Source organism: Nerophis lumbriciformis, linkage group LG07, assembly GCF_033978685.3.
Source record: "Nerophis lumbriciformis linkage group LG07, RoL_Nlum_v2.1, whole genome shotgun sequence".
NCBI lineage: Eukaryota > Metazoa > Chordata > Actinopteri > Syngnathiformes > Syngnathidae > Nerophis > Nerophis lumbriciformis.
Window position 1 is genome coordinate 34,560,001 of NC_084554.2, and position 19,697 is coordinate 34,579,697.

The 19,697-nt window shown below is 36.1% G+C and overlaps 1 protein-coding gene and 1 long non-coding RNA gene across 2 annotated transcripts in view; one reads left to right on the forward strand and one right to left on the reverse strand.

The window, feature by feature from the left end:
* The first annotated feature begins 4,313 nt into the window (after window positions 1–4,313).
* Window positions 4,314–19,697, forward strand: part of cpa6 (carboxypeptidase A6) — a 33,897-nt gene continuing 18,513 nt past the window's right edge. Inside the window, exons 1-3 of the mRNA XM_061965400.1 lie at window positions 4,314–4,558; window positions 10,540–10,615; window positions 19,571–19,695. Coding sequence (XP_061821384.1) covers window positions 4,461–4,558; window positions 10,540–10,615; window positions 19,571–19,695 — 299 coding nt within the window. The 5' untranslated portion in view covers window positions 4,314–4,460. The remainder of the gene's footprint in view (window positions 4,559–10,539; window positions 10,616–19,570; window positions 19,696–19,697) is intronic.
* Window positions 8,508–19,697, reverse strand: part of LOC133609628 (uncharacterized) — a 46,599-nt gene continuing 35,409 nt past the window's right edge. Inside the window, exon 6 of the long non-coding RNA XR_009815745.1 lies at window positions 8,508–8,986. This is a non-coding gene — a long non-coding RNA (uncharacterized lncRNA). The remainder of the gene's footprint in view (window positions 8,987–19,697) is intronic.

Here is a 19,697-nt window from a genome sequence, read left to right on the forward strand (position 1 = left end):
TTTTTATTTTACTTGTTGGGGGGAAAAACATGCAACATTTGATGCATTTTGGAATATTTCTGTCAACTGTGTCTAAAACCAAATAAACAAATGTTTATGAAAAAAAAAAAAAAAAAGCATATCTTTGAAAAGATGTCAGAGAGGAAGCAGTTTAAAAATATTGTGTATTTTAGTTTTTTTTGTGTATTTTTTCAGTTTCTACTATCCTGATGCAGAGTACACTGCTGCAAACCCCAATAATAAACATATTGTTGTGTTAATAATGCAATATATTACAATATTTGGTAACAATATGAAAAATGCGACTTAATCCCTTCACCAAAACCTACTGCAAAATAAACCATTCAAATTCTAATACAATAAAAAGTACAACATAACAAAAGTTCCTCATCTCTGTGGTTTCTTTTCATTTTATTTATTTATTTATTATTATTTAAAAAAAAAATCATCTATTTAATTATTATCATTATTATTATATATATGTTTTTTATTTTTTATTTTACTTGTTGGGGGGAAAATATGCAACATTTGATGCATTTTGGACTTTTCCTGTCAACTGTGTCTAAAACCAAGTAAAATAAGCAAATGTTTATTAAAAAAAACAACATATATTTGAAAAGATGTCAGAGAGGAAGCTGTTTAAACATTTGTGTATTTTTGTGTACTTTTTCAGTTTATTATATTCTGATGCAGTGTTGCAAACCCCAATAATAAACATAGTGCTGTGTTAATAATGCAATATATTACAATATTTGGTAACAATATGAAAAATGCGACTTAATCCCTTCACCAAACATACTGCAAAATAAACCATTCAAATTCTAATACAATGAAAAATACAACATAAGAAAAGTTCCTCATCTTTGTGGTTTCTTTTCATTTTATTTATTTATTTATTATTATTTTAATTTTTTTCATCTATTTAATTATTATCATTATTATTATATATACGTTTTTTGTTTTTTATTTTACTTGTTGGGGGGAAAACATGCAACATTTGATGCATTTTGGACTATTCCTGTCAACTGTGTCTAAAACCAAATAAGCAAATGTTTATTAAAAAAAACAACATATCTTTGAAAAGATGTCAGAGAGGAAGCTGTTTAAAAATATTGTGTATTTTTGTGTATTTTTTCAGTTTCTTATATTCTGATGCAGTGTTGCAAACCCCAATAATAAACATATTGTTGTGTTGATAATGCAATATATTACAACATTTGGCAACAATATGAAATATGCGACTTAATCCCTTCACCAAAACATACTGCCAAATAAACCATTCAAATTCTAATACAATGAAAAATATAACATAAGAAAAGCTCCTCATTAGGATCAGACCCGCGCCAAATGGAAAACAACAACTTTTATAGAATATTATAAACAAACTCAAACATTTACAATTACTATATTCTAAGAAATACACATTTTTGGAATTTATTAAAAATAAATATATTTTTTTTTAATATTTTCTCAATAAAATATATGTATTTTTGCACATTGTTGGGTGTAGTTTATAAGAGGTTGAAGATATAACATGGTTGAATAAAAATAAATATTTAAAATGTATACACAGTATATTGCAGTCAGGTATTTTCTATTCTGTTATTTAAAATGATATACTATTCTATATTATTATTAGCATTTATTGGGTATGTGGCTAATGCTTTTCATAACATATCAAACAATTATCTTAAGTGAATATATTCGATAAAATAATGTTGTCTGTCTATCTGTGTTGGCCCCGTGATGAGGTGGCGACTTGTCCAGGGTGTACCCCGCCTTCCGCCCGAATGCAGCTGGGATAGGTTCCAACACCCCCCGCGAAGCCGAAAGGGACAAGATGTAGAAAATTGATGAATGGATGTATATATTTTTGCAGTTTGATAAGTGTACTTTTTAAATATATTTCAAAATGGTTCAAGAAATTAAATGGGCAAAAAATATATCTATATACAGTGGTGCAGTCAGGTATTTTCAACTATCGTGTAATTAATATTATTATAAGTATCATTATTATTGTATATTTGGGTTGTAGATAATAATTTTCAAAATGTATTAAACAAATATTCCATGTGAATACAATCATATTATATTAGTCAATGTGCTAATATGGTCGGTATAAGAATATGTTCTCAATAAAATACCGTACATTTTTACAATACATTAAATATGTACAAAATCATGTACAAACTAAATATATATATAAAATATTCCAATCAGTACAGTTGTTTGGAGTGACACAAAATAATTATGTTATTAGCAACAATATATCATTATTATATATTTGAGCTGTGGTGGATTATTTCTATAACGTATTAAACAATTGAAATTATTACTTTACATCAGTGTTTTTCAACCACTGTGCCGTGGCACACTAGTGTGCCGTGAGATACTGTCAAGACAAGGACGATGGTTTGTTTTCCCGGAATGCAAAGGAATTGGATCGGACATGGGATGAAGGTAAATACATAATTTAATTTTACACTGACAAAAGAACAAACAAAAGGCGCTGCACGAGGCGGAGAACAAACGTGGCTATGAAAACAATACTGACACAATGACAGACACTATGGACATAAAACAAAACTCGCTAACTGTGACATGGAAAAACAAAACTTACTTGGCATGGCATGAAGCATAAACTATGGTAGCAAGCGTAGCATGGATAACAGAGTTAGTAGACGTAACAGAGGTAATGTCGCCAGGACTGCCTGGCAACTGCAAGCTTAAATAATGGTGAAATCATTAGTGACAACAGGTGCGTGAGTGAAAATGTGAACCAGGTGAAACTAATGGTTGCCATGGAAACAAAACAAGGGAGTGAAAAAGCAGGAACTAAGTGACCAAAAACCAAACAGGACATAACTAAAACAAAACATGATCAAAAGACATGACAGATACAGTCTGGTGTGCTGTGGGAGATTATGTACTTTCACCTATTTGGGTTAAAAAAATATTTTAAAGTTAAAGTACCAATGATTGTCACACACACACTAGGTGTGGCGAAATTATTCTCTGCATTTGACCCATCACCCTTGATCACCCCCTGGGAGGTGAGGGGAGCAGTGGGCAGCAGCGGTGGCTGCGCCCGGGAATCATTTTGGTGATTTAACCCCCAATTCCAACCCTTGATGCTGAGTGCCAAGCAGGGAGGTAATGGGTCCCATTTTTATAGTCTTTGGTATGACTCGGCCGGGATTTGAACTCCCAACCTACCGATCTCAGGACGGACACTCTAACCACTAGGCCACTGAGTAGGTGCAAACCAGTTATTATAATCCGCAAATAAAGTGCCGTTGTTGAGTGTCGGTGCTGTCTAGATCTCGGCATAGTAACCGTGTAATACTCAGTAGGTGGCAGTAGGTAGCTAATTGCTATGTTGTGATCCCAATATGCAGACGACAGCGGGAGGCAGCGTGCAGGTAAAAAGGTATCTAACGCTTAAACCAAAAATAAACAAAAGGTGAGTGCCCCTAAGAAAAGGCATTGAAGCTTAGGGAAGGCAATGGAAAATGAAACTAAAACTGAACTGGCTGGAAAGTAAAGAAAAACCGAATGCTGGACGACAGCAAAGACTTACAGCGTGTGGAGCAGAGACAGCGTCCACAAAGTACATCCAAACATGACATGACAATCAACAATGTGCCCACAAAGAAGGATAGCAACAACTTGAATAGTCTTGACTGCTAAAACAAAGCAGGTGCGGGGAATCGCGATCAAAGGATGACATGCAACAGAAAAACACCAAAAGAAGGGAAAAGCCATCTAAATAGGAGCGCTAGACAAGAACTAAAACACTACACACAGGAAAACAACAAAAAAGTCAAAATAAGTCACGACGTGATGTGACAGGTCGTGACAGTACTTTGAGACAAGAGCTGTAGTGATGCATGTTTGGTTATGCTTTGAATTCATGTCCAACAATTGCAACAACTTTTTACTGTCAATATCGAGTTTCAATTTTTTTATGTTTATTTATTTTTTGCTGGTGGTGTGCCTCCGCACTTTTCAATGAAAAAAATGTGCCTTGGCTCCATAAAGGTTGAAAAACACTGCTTTACATTATTATATTACTTAATGTGTTACTATTGTAGCAGTAGTAATCGTATATTAATATGATGTTACTTTTTGTGTAATCCCCTTTTAAATCTGTTACATTCCATAGTTGACGATCTGACAGCGTGTGCGCGCTTGCCTGCGGTGCGCGCTCGGTCTCCGGTTACTCGCAGCGTCCCACGTGACCCGCCGCCTCCTTTAAAAGAGTGCTGCCGCTGCTAAAGAGCTGCTAAATGCTTCCCACCGACTCCCGCGTGGAGCATTTTGGCACCTCCTGCACATCAGGTGTCATAAAGTCCTAGAAGAAGACGTGGGAGGACTGAATCCTGGATGTTTGGTTATCCAGCTGGAGGACATCCTGCAAACTTGGAAGTCCTGAATCTGATATCTTATCTGCTGCAAAGATGAGGCTCGACTTATTTGCCTTTCTCTTGCTGCCTTGTGTGATCATCAGCAGTACTACCACTGCTACTGGACGTCTCTACAAGAACCGCTATGCTGGGTGAGTATAAAGTCTCAGAGGAGCCCACCCTTGCACCCCCTCCTCCTTTCCATTCGTGTGTGGGACAGACTGGGATGAGATGCAATTGCAATCAGATGTTGTGTGCAAAGATCTTCTCATCCAGCAAGAACAAAGACGGGCTTCATGTTCCCCTTCAGGACTTAAGACCTAGGAGAGAGGTCGGGCACCATGCTGTCCTTTTTGCAATTATAGCAAATAATGAAGTAGAAATACTGCGTTCCGGGGTCAAACTATCCCTTAATTCAGGGGTCGGCAACACAAAATGTTGAAAAAGCCGTATTGGACCAAAAATAAAAAATAAAAATCTGTCTGGAGCCGCAAAAAATGTAAAGCAGGGATGTCAAACTCATTTTAGATCGGGGGCCAGGCCACATGGAGAAAAATCTACACCCAAGTGGGCCGTACTGGTGAAATCACGGTAGGATAACTTAAAAATAAAGACAACTTCAGATTGTTTTCTTTGTTTAAAAATAGAACAAGCACATTCTGAAATTGTACAAATCATAATGTTGTTTTTTGTTGTTGTTTTTTTTACACTAATTAATAGTATTCAGAGGTGGGTAGAGTAGCCAGAAATTGTACTCAAGTAAGAGTACTGTTACTTTAGAGATGTATTACTCAAGTAAAAGTAAGGAGTAGTCACCCAAATATTTACTTGAGTAAAAGTAAAAAGTATGTTGTGAAAAAACTACTCAAGTACTGAGTAACTGATGAGTAACCTGTTCGTTTAATGACGGCAACAAATAATGCACAAAAACATAAAAATAGCAATGAGCAAATTCAGAGCCAGGAATATCTCTTAAGCAACTAAAACAATAATATATATTAAATAATAATACATTAACATAAAAAAAAAATAAGGCAAATTGAGCCACAATAACTTAACAGCGCCATAGGCTCAGTAGGCAGAGATTACAAAGGAAAATAAAAAGTTAGCCTTTACGCAAACCATAAACTGATAGGTGTGGGCTGCACCTAGGAACACACTGTGCACTTCTGATTGGTGTTTGTATGCATGCGTGTGTGTGTGTGTGTGTGTGTGTGTGTGTGTGTGTGTGTGTGTGTGTGTGTGTGTGTGTGTGTGTGTGTGTGTGTGTGTGTGTGTGTGTCTTTGTCTGTCTCTCTATGAGGCTGCAGTGCGTTAATAAATGTCCCCACACGATATACATTTGACAGGGATTCATAGCAGGGAAGCTAACATCAGCCTACGGTGACAGCCAAAATATCTACTAACGTTACTTACCACGATGTGCTTCCTCAAATTTGACGTTGAGTTCATGTAAGCTTAAGCTTGTTGCCGCTGAAACTTTATGTGCGGTTAATCACGTGACCGCCTGGCTCTGTTTGATTTGTGAAACGGAGTGAAACGTCACCAGTGACTGCATTTGATTGGTGAAACGCGGGCATGCGATAGATCCTACTTTGAAGGTCTGTCTGACAAACCAAAACAAACAAAGTGTGCATTAACAGATCGATAAAAATCAGTAGCGAGTAGCGAGCTGAATGTAGATAAATGGAGCGGAGTAAAAGTAACGTTTCTTCTCTATAAATATACTCAAGTAAAAGTAAAAGTATGTTGCATTAAAACTACTCTTAGAAGTTACTGTTTCGCGGGCCTGACACCCCTGATGTAAAGCCTTATATACGTCTTATAATGAAGGCAACACATAATGTAAGTGTCTATATTAGCTATATTAGCCTACTAACAAAATGACTATGTGTCGCAGGCTGATGCAAATCTTCGTTGACAGAAATGTTTAAATGTAATATTTATTTTACACATTTTTACAACATTGGAAAACATTACTAAAACAGAGGCTTCTCAGATGGTCTGATAACTCCTGGACATTACTGGCTTAGAATGGCCAAAAGTAAAGATCTGTGTGTTTAAGTTGAAGAAAATGGAAACTGCAAATAAAATGAGCTCAAATATACCTAAAATACGAGGCATAATGATGCATTATGTACATACAGCTAGCATAAATAGCATGTTAGCATCGATTAGCTTGCAGTCATGCACTGACCAAATATGTCTGATTAGTGCTCCACATCAATAACATCAACAAAGCTCACCTTTGTGCATTCACGCACAGCATAAAAAGTTTGGTGGACAAATAGAGACAAACAAGGAGTGGCATAAAACACGTATTTCTGTGGCAGCATCAAGGAAAGTTGAAAACAAACTACGCTGCGTTCAAGGACTTCTGAAATTAGGACAAAATGGTACCCACCAAATACTCTCATCAGTGAAGCATATTTCATGTAAACAGTGGGATGAAGGTTTGTGTCATGTTTGTCCTCCTACAGAAACCATATTAAAAACAATGATAATTTTTTCCCCCCCATCTTTTTCCTTTTTCCAACATTTTTGAAAAAGCTCCAGGGAGCCACTAGGGCGGCGCTAAAGAGCTGCTTGCTACTCGAAAGCCACGCATTGCCGACCCCCGCCTTAAGTCAACATTTTATAAATCTTAACTGTCAAGCGTAAAAGTAAGTCCACATTGGAGCCTGTTCATGTGCAGACTATAGTCGCCCTTTGGACTGACTGACTATGACAACCGCTTATGTCGACGTAGCCGAAATGGAAAATGAAACCAGCCATTTTTTTGACCTAATTGGCGCTAAAAAAAATATTTTTGAACCAAAGTTGTTGGCTTTGTTTTTCTCTATTCGTGCATTTCTCTGTTTTAGATTTTAATGTATTTGATGCTCTTATCTCAGTAATCATGGAATATGTCTTGACTGCTAAAATGGGTGCATTTTGTTAGTTCTTTTATTTTGAAGCCTACTTTGCACTAAACAGGAAGTTTTAACGCTATGGAATAAGTAGACAGTGGTGATGTCATTATTTCACCCTACTTTGCAATAACGAGGACTTTTTTGTTTGTCTGAATCATCACGCAAGTGGAAAAAGAAGCAAACCTTACTGTAAAACAACACACAAAATCCTATATAATGTACAATTAGGATGAGTATGCTTTTCTGTATATGTGCGTAAGAGTATGTAGAGATGGAAATGGGATTTGAAATTAAAAAATATATATAATTTCTTTTAAAATGGTAAATGGGTTATACTTGTATAGCGCTTTTCTACCTTCAAGGTACTCAAAGCGCTTTGACACTATTTCCACATTCACCCATTCACACACTGATGGCGTGGGCTGCCATGCAAGGCGCGAACCACGACCCATCAGGAGCAAGGGTGAAGTGTCTTGCTCAAGGACACAACGGACGTGACGAGGTTGGTAGAGGTGGTGATCGAACCAGGAACCTCCAGATTGCTGGCGCTGGCACGTCCACTCTCCCAACTGCGCCATGCCGTCTCCGTTTTAGCTGACATCGGGGATCTACTCTGGCTGCATGTTTGCTTTTGATGTAACATTGCACCATCATTTAAAAAGAAAACATGTGTAGTAATATGAAAATAACTGAAAAAAGATTAGAATAGAGCAACTTCTGGGAAAAATGTTTTTTAAATTTTACAAGAAAAAAGTTGAAAAGTTACCCCAAAGAAATGCAAATTTCTACGCGTTGAAGTCATGCCGGGTTTTTTTGCCAATTTTTTTGGTATTACAAAAATAATTACGAAGTAAAAAAAATTGAAATTTGCAAGAAATCCAAAATTTTACATGAAAAATAAAAAATGTTAACTTTATAGAAATGTGTTAAAAAGATATGAGAATAACGTCTAAATATTACAGAAATGGCACCATGATTTAGGACGAAAAAAATGTGTAATATTATGAAAATAATTGTGGAAAAAGATTAGAGAGCCATTTCTGAGAATTAAAAAAAAAAAATTAACAAGAAAAAGGTGTATTGTTACAAGAAAAACACTGTTTTTTTTAACGCAAATAAAGTTGTAATATTATTAAAATGTGTAAAAACAAAAAAAGGCATAACGCCAAAATACTACGAAAATGTCGCCATAGTTTATATTTTTGTAGCATAATGAAAATAAATATGTTTTTGTCTTCATTTCTTTGTTTTAATATATGACATTCATTGCAATTAGTATTTATTTCTTTAAAAAGAAGCAGCAATGTTCAAGGACAAGATATTTTATGGATAAAGTAAAAAAAAAAGAAAAGTCTGGCACGGTATGTTGATGGCAGCTCACTCATTTTGAATGAGGGCTAAAAAATGACACAAAAAGCCTAAGAAAAAGCAAATGGTGAGAGAAAATCTTTTGGTTTTAGCTAAACCGAGCCCTCGTAAGGTGACATGATGCACACTGACTTTGTTACATACAAAGCCAAAGAAAAAGCAAACGTGTGGCCATAGTTGATCCACGATGTTGGCTACACCGGTACGAGTGAGGCACGCTGATGCGCCATGTTAAGTGTTCAACCATCCATCCATCCAACTTCTTCCACTTATCCGAGGCCAGGTCGCGGGGGCAGCAGCCTAAGCAGAGATGTTGAATGTTGTGAGAAAGTATTCCAAAAAGATACAACAATCCAAAGAAAAAGCCAAAACTAAAACAGATTTAAAAAACACAGGAAGTATCCAGTAACAAAAGTGTCCGCATCAGATATCATGAGCTTCATTTACCATATCCTACCAATTTTATTTATAAAGCTCTTAAAACACAACCACAGTTGAAGAACAAAGGGCTGTACACCACAAAGAAATAGAGGCAAAGGACAGACAAAACAAACAAACATTTAAAACAGAAGTAAAATACACATTGAAAAAGCAAATACAAATTACCCTAAGAACAATTTGTTAGATAAAAAGCAGTTAAAAAGTTAAAAACAGTTAAAAAAGTTAAAAAACAGTTTAAAGTCTCATGCTGGGTTAAAAGCCAGTGAATAAAAATGGGTTTTAAGAAGGGTCTCAAAAATAGCCAAAGAAGGGGCCTGTCTCACATGGAGAGGGAGATCGTTCCAGAGTTTTGGACCCGCAACAGAGAATGTAATTCTTAATAATTGTTAATTTCATGAATTATAGTGGCCATTATGTGTCGCCCAAGAAACATTACCACTCCACTTCAACTTAAAGACATAATTAGTCCATTCCAGACAGTTGATAATAAATAAGTTAGTGTTTTTCTCAGTTTTTGCCTCAACCATCACTTTAAGCGTGACGAATGCGTAAAGAATGCACTCCCAACCTAAAAAGTCCGGATAAGTCCGAAAGAGAAACAGATGATACAGTACTATCTACTCACAGATTCTACCTGGTGGTTGTTTGAGCACCCTGCAGTATAGTCCCAAATAGTCCCACTCCTTGCTTCAGTCACACGCAGGATTCTTACAGGAGTGAGGCCAAAATACAACCTTACCTACTGTACCATTGTTCTCTGTTTAACCAATTTCACTTGATCAAACCTTTTCTAACGTAAAAGTATGTAGGATTCCTGCTGATATCATATTGGATCAATATAGGTATCGACCAATACTCTGTATCGGTATGGTATCGGAAGTGATGACGTTGTATCGGGACATACCTTACACACACTTACTGTAGTACCAGTCTTTTGATGCTCACTGAACTTAAAGCGCGATTCATGTTTTTGGCCAAAAACAACACACAGTATATGTGCGTACAGTATAACCTTTTCGTCAAAACAGCTTTTTGATAAAGAGGAGTCTTTACTCGAAGACTATTTCCTTGTTGGTATGGAGGCAACATATATTTTGGCCTGAAGTCAAAATAAAGCAGCAGTAAGAGCTCATAACTATTAAACACATATCCACCATTTACTGTACAGGGTCAGCTCTTTTATGACCACACTGTTCTAAGACAGGTGTTCATACATGGATCACGACAGTGGGAAAGGAGCAGACTAGAAGACGCCAGCTAGCGCTGCATCCAAAACAGAGGAGGAACATGAGAAGAAGCCAGCTGCAGTAACACAATCTCATAATAACGCCTCCCGTCTGTCATCAAACATGCATCTCAAGTATAGGACAAGCTTATAGGAACTCAACACCTTCTTCTTCTTCTTCTTGCAGCGATCAAGTCTTCAGGATAACCCCGAGTAATGACGAGGAGGTGCACGCGCTCACCAACATTCTGGAACACATCAAGGTTGGCTCTGTCGTTTCTGTTGTGTTAAGAGCTCATCTTATTGTGACATCGACAGGAAGTAACAAGTGGAAGAACAAATCGCTGTTGCTTTTAGAAGTACTCATTAAGAGGTAAATCACATTTTAGTACAAAAATAAGGTCGTTTTTTTGCTTTTTTTTAATTTTTTTTTTAAAAAGAGTCCATCGTTTTGCATGAACTGACTCGAGAAAAAAGTTGTGAGTATCGTAATACTATGCGAAATGGGCGATGTCACAAGAATACAAGTGGTTATTGCAAGAAACTGACGTAAAGTCAAGGGAATAAAGTGCTGACACCTACCAAAAAGGTTGGAATGTTGAATTTTTTCGTAAATTATCACATTGTTTTTGTAATACTGTACTACTATTTTTTTCTCTGAAAATTTCTGTGAATGTTTTGACGTTATAATTTTCTAACATGCTCATAAAATTGTGACTTTATTTTTGTAAAAATCTGCGTTTTTCTGGTAACAATACAACGTATTCAATATCAGGTTTTTTTGGAAAGTGCTGGCTTTTTCCTGTATTCCACATTTATTTCATAATGCTGCAAAAAATATAATAAACTATTGCGTCAGTTCCATGGTATTTCGGCGCCATGCTGTTTTTTTTTACACATTTTAATAATATTACAGCTTTATTTGCGTAAAAGCGTGTGTTTTTCTTTATATACAATATACATTTTTCTTGTAAAATGATAACATTTTTCTCAGAAATTGCTCTCTTCCAATCTTTTTCCATAATTGTTTTCATAATAGTACACATTTTTTCTCCTAAAACATCGTAAAAATATTGAGAGGTTATTCTTATATTTTTAACACATTTTTGTAAATTACAACTTTATTTGTGTAAAAATAAAATTTTGAAATTTTTTTTGGGAAATTGCATTTTTTTTTCTTTTGTCATTATTTTCATAATACTAAAAAACATTTCGCCTATACTGTGACGTAAATTTACATGCATAGAAATTGTCTTTTTTTTGGCAGGTAACAATTCAACTTTTTCCTTGTAAAAAATATAAAAAGTATTTTGGAAATTGCTGAGGTTTTTCCCTAATTAACATCTTTCTCAGAAATTGCTCTTCTGTAACTTTTTCCCACAATTATTTTTATATTACTACACATTTTTTTCTCATAAAATGATGGCACAATCCCCATAATATTTTGAGGTTTGAACACATTATTGTAACATTACAACGTCATTTGTGTGAAAAATTTAATTTTTTGGGAACCATTTAACTTTTTTTTTGTAAAATTATGAAATAAAATTTTATCCATCATGTTTTTTTTTTTTGTAATTTCACATAATTATTTTCACAAGAGTACTATTTATTTGTCATAAATTATGCTCCATAATATATTGACCATTTCCTTCTTATTTTTTGAACACATTCTTGTAATATTTTACTTTGTAAGAACTATGTTTTTCTCGTAACAATGCAACATTTTTTTGGCAAAATTATTGATTTCTTAGAAATGTAAGTTTATTTTTCTCGTGATTATCTTCATGTGCGTCAAAAAATATTTTTTGCCAACGATTCATTTTTTCCTCGTAAAATTATGAAAACGTTCTGGGAATTTTTTTTTTTTTTTGTAAATTCCCACATTTATTTTCACAATATTAATTATTTATCATAAATTATGACCCATAATATGTAGACATTTTCCTCTCATTTTTAACACATTTTCATATTACGACTTTTTTAACGTACACATTTTTTTTGTAATAACAAATCTGCAAAAATGTTGCTTTTTACTAAGAAACTGCTAGTTGTAATTGTAGTACAGTGGTACACATGTATTTTCCTAATGCTGCAAAATAAAATTCTCATAAATATAAAACCACTGGAGGGCAAATATGTGTAATTTTTTAAAATATTTTTCACTTTACAGGCATTCAACAGAGAGAATGTGTTGTTTTGCCACAGTGCTGCGAGGTGAACCATGGCGGCGGCGGTTAGTGTTTGGACAGCTGTAGACGCGTGTTTTCATTAGCTCATGGCCACACTGCAACGCCTCCGGTGCCGGTGGCAAAGTTTTTAGTGTCAGACAAGGCAGGGCGGAAAGAAGCCATGCCAAATAACTCCACATACAAATACTTTGGAATGTAATTTGTCACACTTCAAAGTCATCGACTGAGCATTAGAGAGTAGAGTACGTGTAATGTGGATGACAGTCAGTCACATACTATCACCCACATGCAGCTTTTATTGAACAATAAACTCTTCCCTTTCCTGCTTTTGCGCACACCCACAAATGAATTTATTGCTACTCCATACCAGGCAAACACTAACTGTGGCACCAAAAGGAAAAAGGCCACAAAACATCAAACATACAGAATGACAGAATTGGTGAATGGTGTAATAAAGCATCTTCAATTGCTTTTTGGCGCCTTCTTTCTGACAAAAAGCAACTTTGTGGGTTCATGGAGGAGGACGGCACATTTTCCAGTTTGGATAAACATTTCAATTAAGCTGGCGTGCTTTTTGCAATCCATTACAGCAAAGTGACACATTAACAAGTATGTGTGCCAGCTTGTCTCAGTCTTCATGCTGCAATGAATGAATGCCAGCTGGCGCCTTAAGAATAGACACAAACTGCTACACTATTTACATACCACTACTAAAAAATACTCACAAAATATACGCACTCTGGAAAACTTCTACTAGGACCAACTAATGCTAACAGCCCCAGTTATCAATAGTTAATAACAATCAGCATTACTATAATGACTAAAAATCATCATGCTTCTCACATCTATTAATGCAGTGTTTTTCAACCTTTTTGGAGCCAAGGCACATTTTTTTTATTGAAAAAATGCGGAGGCACACCAATAGCAGAACACATTAAAAAATTAAACTCAGTAATCGATATTGACAGTAAAAAGTCATTCTGGCAAGTGTTTTATAGGAATTCAAACCATAACCTCTTGTCTCAAACTACTGTCAAGACCTGTCACATTATGCCGGGACTTATTTGGAGTTTTTTGGTGTTTTCCTGTGTGTAGTGTGTTACACTCCTATTTTAGTGGCTTTTCCTGTTTTGTTGGTATTTTCCTGTAGCAGTTTCATGTCTTCTTTTGAGCGCTATTCAACCCGCACCTGCTTTGTTTTAGCAATCAAGACTATTTCAGTTGTGCGGATGCTATCCTTCTTTGTGTGGACATTGTTGATTGTCATGTCATGTACGCATGTACTTTGTGGACGCCGTCTGCTCCACATGCTGTAAGTCTTTGCTGTCGTCCAGCATTCTGTTTTTGTTTACTTTGTAGCCAGTTCAGTTTTAGTTTTGTTTTCCATAGCCTTCCCTAAGCTTCAATGCCTTTTCTTAGGGGCACTCACCTTTTTTAAAATATTTGGTTTAAGCATTAGATACAACGTTTACAAAACAATTAGCTACCGGCTCCCATCTACTGATATGGAAGAGTATTACACGGTTACTCTGCCGAGCTCTAGACAGCACAGACACTTAACAACGGCACTTTATTTGCTGATTATAATTACTGGTTTGCATAAAATATTTTTAACCCAGTTAGGTGAAATTACATAATCTCCCACGGCACACCAGACTGTATCTTATGGCACACTAGTGTGCCACGGCACAGTGGTTGAAAAACACTGTCTTAAGGAACATATTTCCGTCACCCTTAATTAATTTTTTTTAAATGGCAATGTTAAAATCTTTTTGTACAACTAAAAACTATGTTGTACAATTAATTAAAAGAATAAATTTAGAGTCCCCCAAAAAACGTTGTCATGTCACAAGAATAAAGTCCCAAAGAAAAAGTTGCAGATTGACAAAATGTTTTTTTTTAATTGAAAAGGTCAATTAAACAAGAATGAATAGTACTGTTTTTGCAAAATGACAAGGGAAAAAATGGCTGTAATTTTACAAAGAAAAAGTTGCGCATGACAAACATATGCTGTATATATATATATATATATATATATATATATATATATATATATATATATATATATATATATATATATATATGTATGTGTGGGGAAAAAAAATCACAAGACTATTTCATCTCTACAGGCCTGTTTCATGAGGGGGGTACCCTCAATCGTCAGGAGATTTTAATGGGAGCATTCGCATACCATGGTTTATATAGGGCACAGAGTGGGTGGGTACAGGCTGGCCTAGGGGCGTGGTGATTGGTTCATGTGTTACCTAGGAGGTGTTTCCGTCTATGGCGGCATGTTGTTACAATTTCGCTGCGCTTGTTGAGGGATGACAGGTCTGGACGGTAGATAATAAACAGTTTCTCTTTCAAGCATAGGTTGCATCTTTTATTACCACTATTGTAAGGTGTGCTGGATGCAAGAATTTGCCATGTTATTGAATATTCAACATTATTGTCTTTGAGGTCCCAAATGTGTTTGCTGAGTTCTGTGGTATTTCGCAGGTTTTTGTTCCTGAAAGAAGCCTTGTGGTTGTTCCATCTGGTTTTGAATTCACCCTCGGTTAATCCTACATATGTGTCGGATGTGTTAATGTCCTTGCGTATTACCTTAGATTGGTAGACAACTGATGTTTGTAAGCATCCCCCGTTGAGGGGGCAATCAGGTTTCTTTCGACAGTTACATGCTTTGTTGGTTTTGGAGTCGTTCTGACTGGGGGTCGACGGCTCATTTGCAATTGTTTTGTTGTGGTTTGAGATGATTTGTCGTATATTGTTCATGCAGCTGTAGCTCAATTTGATGTTGTTCTTGTTAAATACTTTTCTTAGGTTGTTGTCTTTGGGAAAGTGTTTGTCAATCAGGTTGAGGAATTTGTGTCCAATGTTCGTTGAGACGTTTTTGCTGTATGGGGGGTTGTACCAGATGGGTGCCGTTTCGTTTTCTGTTCTATTTTGGCTGGTTTCCTGGCGTGGGTTCATAGGTGAGGGTGAAATTGTATCCGCTTTCATCAAGGGCTTTTTGGTACGGGGGGGTTGCTTGGTCAAATTCAGCTTTGCTAGATGACAGCATCGATAGCCTTTTATTGATTCCGGTAGGTATTCTTTTCGTGGTGGTGGGTGGATGGTTGCTGTCATGGTGCACGTATTGGAGTGTTGTGTTGGGTTTCGTGAATGGTTGGTAGCTGTTATTTCTCAGGTTGAAAGTGACGTCAAGGAAGTTGACGGTTTGCTTGTTGGCTTCAATCGTGATCCGTAGGCCGTTCTCTTTGAAAATTTGGCATATGCGCTTCTTGGTATTCTCGCTGCTCCTTGGCGAGGCGCGACACACTGCCAGTCCGTCATCACGGTAAATACCAAGGTTCAGATTGAGGCTAGCGAGCTGGGAGAGGAGGAAACTCCCAACGAGTTCACACGTTTCTGCTCCGTCAAAACTTCTCATAGTGACGTCAAATGTTGCATTGTTCTTTTTTTGCCATGGTGTACTGTTGTGGATGAGAATGGAGTTTTTTGCGTGGATGATGATGTTTCTTTCGTTGCCTGTGATTGAGTCGTAGTCTGAGGCGAAGTCTAGTGCTTGAGTCAGTAGGTCTTGCGTGATGGAAGGGTAAAATTCCTCGATATCAAAGGAGATAAAGTTGTGCTGTTGTTTGTCTTGGATGTTGTTGAACCATTTGATTACTGCTGCTGTATTTCTCCATTGGTTGAGTGGTGTTTTGTCCTTGATTTTTGTGTTGACTCTGTCCAGGATTATTTTGCTGATTTTTCCTATTTCAGATTTAGTTGGGTTTATTAGTCGGCATGTTGGGTTATTTGCGAAGTTGGGTTTGTGATCCTTCAATGTGATGAAGGCTTCCTTGTTGGCTGTGGCGTCCACCCTGTCCTCAATGTCCAGTTCAGCCGCGATCCTTTTATTTTCCAGGTGGATGTTCTGTAAGGTATTGGGTTGCGCTTTTTTGTATGATTTGGTGATGCTTCTGTCCAGTAAGGTGTGGTGTTCTGGTATGTCCATTCTGTAGAAGTTTGTGGTTTTATCGGCAGCTATGATGAGGTTGTTTACTTTCTTGATGCGCTCCTTGTCATTTTTCAGCTTGGTGAGGAGTGGGTTGCGGATTGGCTTGAATTTGACTGATTGTATCATTTTGAGCATGTCGTTCTCAAAATCCTTTAGTTCCTCAACTGTGGGTGGGTTCTTGGTAGATTTGAATCCGTAAGTTTCCTTTTGCATTCCTTTTGTTTCAGGGTGGAGGAAAAAATGTGCTTTCCACCGCATCCTTCTTAGGAAGTGTTCCGTCTTTTCTATGAGCCTTAGCTTGTAGTCATTCTGCGCGGGTATGGGAATGTTCTTCGTGGAGTAGTCGATGTTGAATTTTTCCATTTCTGATCGTCGTACAGTGCTCAACAAATGTCAATTTGGAGCGGAGTATATGTCTTAATAAGGTTATCCAACAGCAACCATCCACCCACCACCACGAAAAGAATACCTACCGGAATCAATAAAAGGCTATCGATGCTGTCATCTAGCAAAGCTGAATTTGACCAAGCAACCCCCCCGTACCAAAAAGCCCTTGATGAAAGCGGATACAATTTCACCCTCACCTATGAACCCACGCCAGGAAACCAGCCAAAAAAGAACAGAAAACGAAACGGCATCATCTGGTACAACCCCCCATACAGCAAAAACGTCTCAACGAACATTGGACACAAATTCCTCAACCTGATTGACAAACACTTTCCCAAAGACAACAACCTAAGAAAAGTATTCAACAAGAACAACATCAAATTGAGCTACAGCTGCATGAACAATATACGACAAATCATCTCAAACCACAACAAAACAATTGCAAATGAGCCGTCGACCCCCAGTCAGAACGACTCCAAAACCAACAAAGCATGTAACTGTCGAAAGAAACCTGATTGCCCCCTCAACGGGGGATGCTTACAAACATCAGTTGTCTACCAATCTAAGGTAATACGCAAGGACATTAACACATCCGACACATATGTAGGATTAACCGAGGGTGAATTCAAAACCAGATGGAACAACCACAAGGCTTCTTTCAGGAACAAAAACCTGCGAAATACCACAGAACTCAGCAAACACATTTGGGACCTCAAAGACAATAATGTTGAATATTCAATAACATGGCAAATTCTTGCATCCAGCACACCTTACAATAGTGGTAATAAAAGATGCAACCTATGCTTGAAAGAGAAACTGTTTATTATCTACCGTCCAGACCTGTCATCCCTCAACAAGCGCAGCGAAATTGTAACAACATGCCGCCATAGACGGAAACACCTCCTAGGTAACACATGAACCAATCACCACGCCCCTAGGCCAGCCTGTACCCACCCACTCTGTGCCCTATATAAACCATGGTATGCGAATGCTCCCATTAAAATCTCCTGACGATTGAGGGTACCCCCCTCATGAAACAGGCCTGTAGAGATGAAATAGTCTTGTGATTTTTTTTCCCCACACATACATATATTGCGCTCTACTACGGTATCGAGCACTATTTTTTGGATAACCTTATTAAGACATATATATATATATATATATATATATATATATATATATATATATATATATATATATATATATATATATATATATATATATATATATATAAAATTCATTTGTAATGTTAAGATATCAAAGTCACAAAGAAAATGTTTTGTTTTTATAGAAAAAAATATTAAATGAGAATGAAGTCCCACTGTTACTTGAACAAAATTGTGTTATGATGAAAACTTTGTAAAATTATGAGACAAATGGTTGTAATTTTTCAAAGAAAAGGTTGTGCATGACAAACATTTATATACATTTTCAAAATTAATTTGTAATATTAAGAGAACAAAGTCACAAAGAAAAAGTTGTGTTTTTATATAAACAGTTTTTAAATGAGAATGAAGTCCCACTGTTACTTGAACAAAATTGTGTTATGATGAAAACTTTGTAAATTAATGAGACAAATGGTTGTAATTTTACAAAGAAAAAATTGCGCAATGGCAAAAATAACGTTTTTTTTTTTTTTTAAAAGAACATTATACAAAAATAAAAGTCATAATGTTACAAACAGAAAAAGTCGTACTTGTACAAGAACAAAAACGTGTTATGATGAAAAATTAAGATGATGAGAAAATGGTTGTAATTTTACAAAGAAAAAGTTACGCAATGACAAAAAAATGTTTTTTTGTTGGGTTTTTTTTAGGAAAAAAGAGTCCCAAATCATAAGAAACCAAAGTCATATTACCATGAAAAGTAACGAGATAACGAGAAGTAAAGTTGTAATCTTTTGAGGGGAAAGTAACACGTTGACAATAAAATTAGAATTTTTTCAGGGCAGAAAATCAATGTTACAATTTTGTAGAGAAAAATCCCTCATAATGTTACGATAAGAAAAGTCATGTTACAATTAAAAAGTTGTAAGATGACAAGGAAACAGTTGTAATTTTACAAAGAAAAGTTGTATGATGACAAAAATAGCTATTTTTTAGAAAGGCATTTTTACGAAAACAAAGTCGGAATGTTACGTGAAAAAAGTTGTTTTGCCATAAGCAGTTGTATGATAGTGAGAAACTAAGTTATATGTTGACAAAATAGTTAGATTTTATTTTATAGAAAAAAAACATAATGTTACAAGAACAGTCAAACTGTTACGAGAAAAAAGTCATGTAGTAATGTGCAGAGAATAAAGTCGTAATTTTACTAGGAAAAAAGTAGAATTTTATCAGGAACAATTTGTATGACAAAATTAAAGTTTTATTTTTTAAGAGGAAAAAGTCAAAACTTAGGAAAATAATTTGATATTTTGAAGAAAGTGGAAACCATGGTGTTGTAGAATTTTTTTTTTGTATTGTGGTCTACACAACCAAAAATGTGATGTCAACATATATGTAGACGCCAGGTCCTAGGGAGGTAAACGAGTGAATGTGGTAAAAAACGGAAACAAATAACTAAATCCCCATAACATTACGTCTTTTTACTATACTTTTTTGCTATCACTAATGTTAATTGATTTTGTTTAGGTGGACCTATGGCATCCAAACAGTGTTTCTCTGATCAGCTTCAACGCTACAGTGGATGTACACATCAGACGTAAAGACACACGAGGACTGCGTGGCAGTTTAAAGCAAGAAGGTATCCAATATAGGT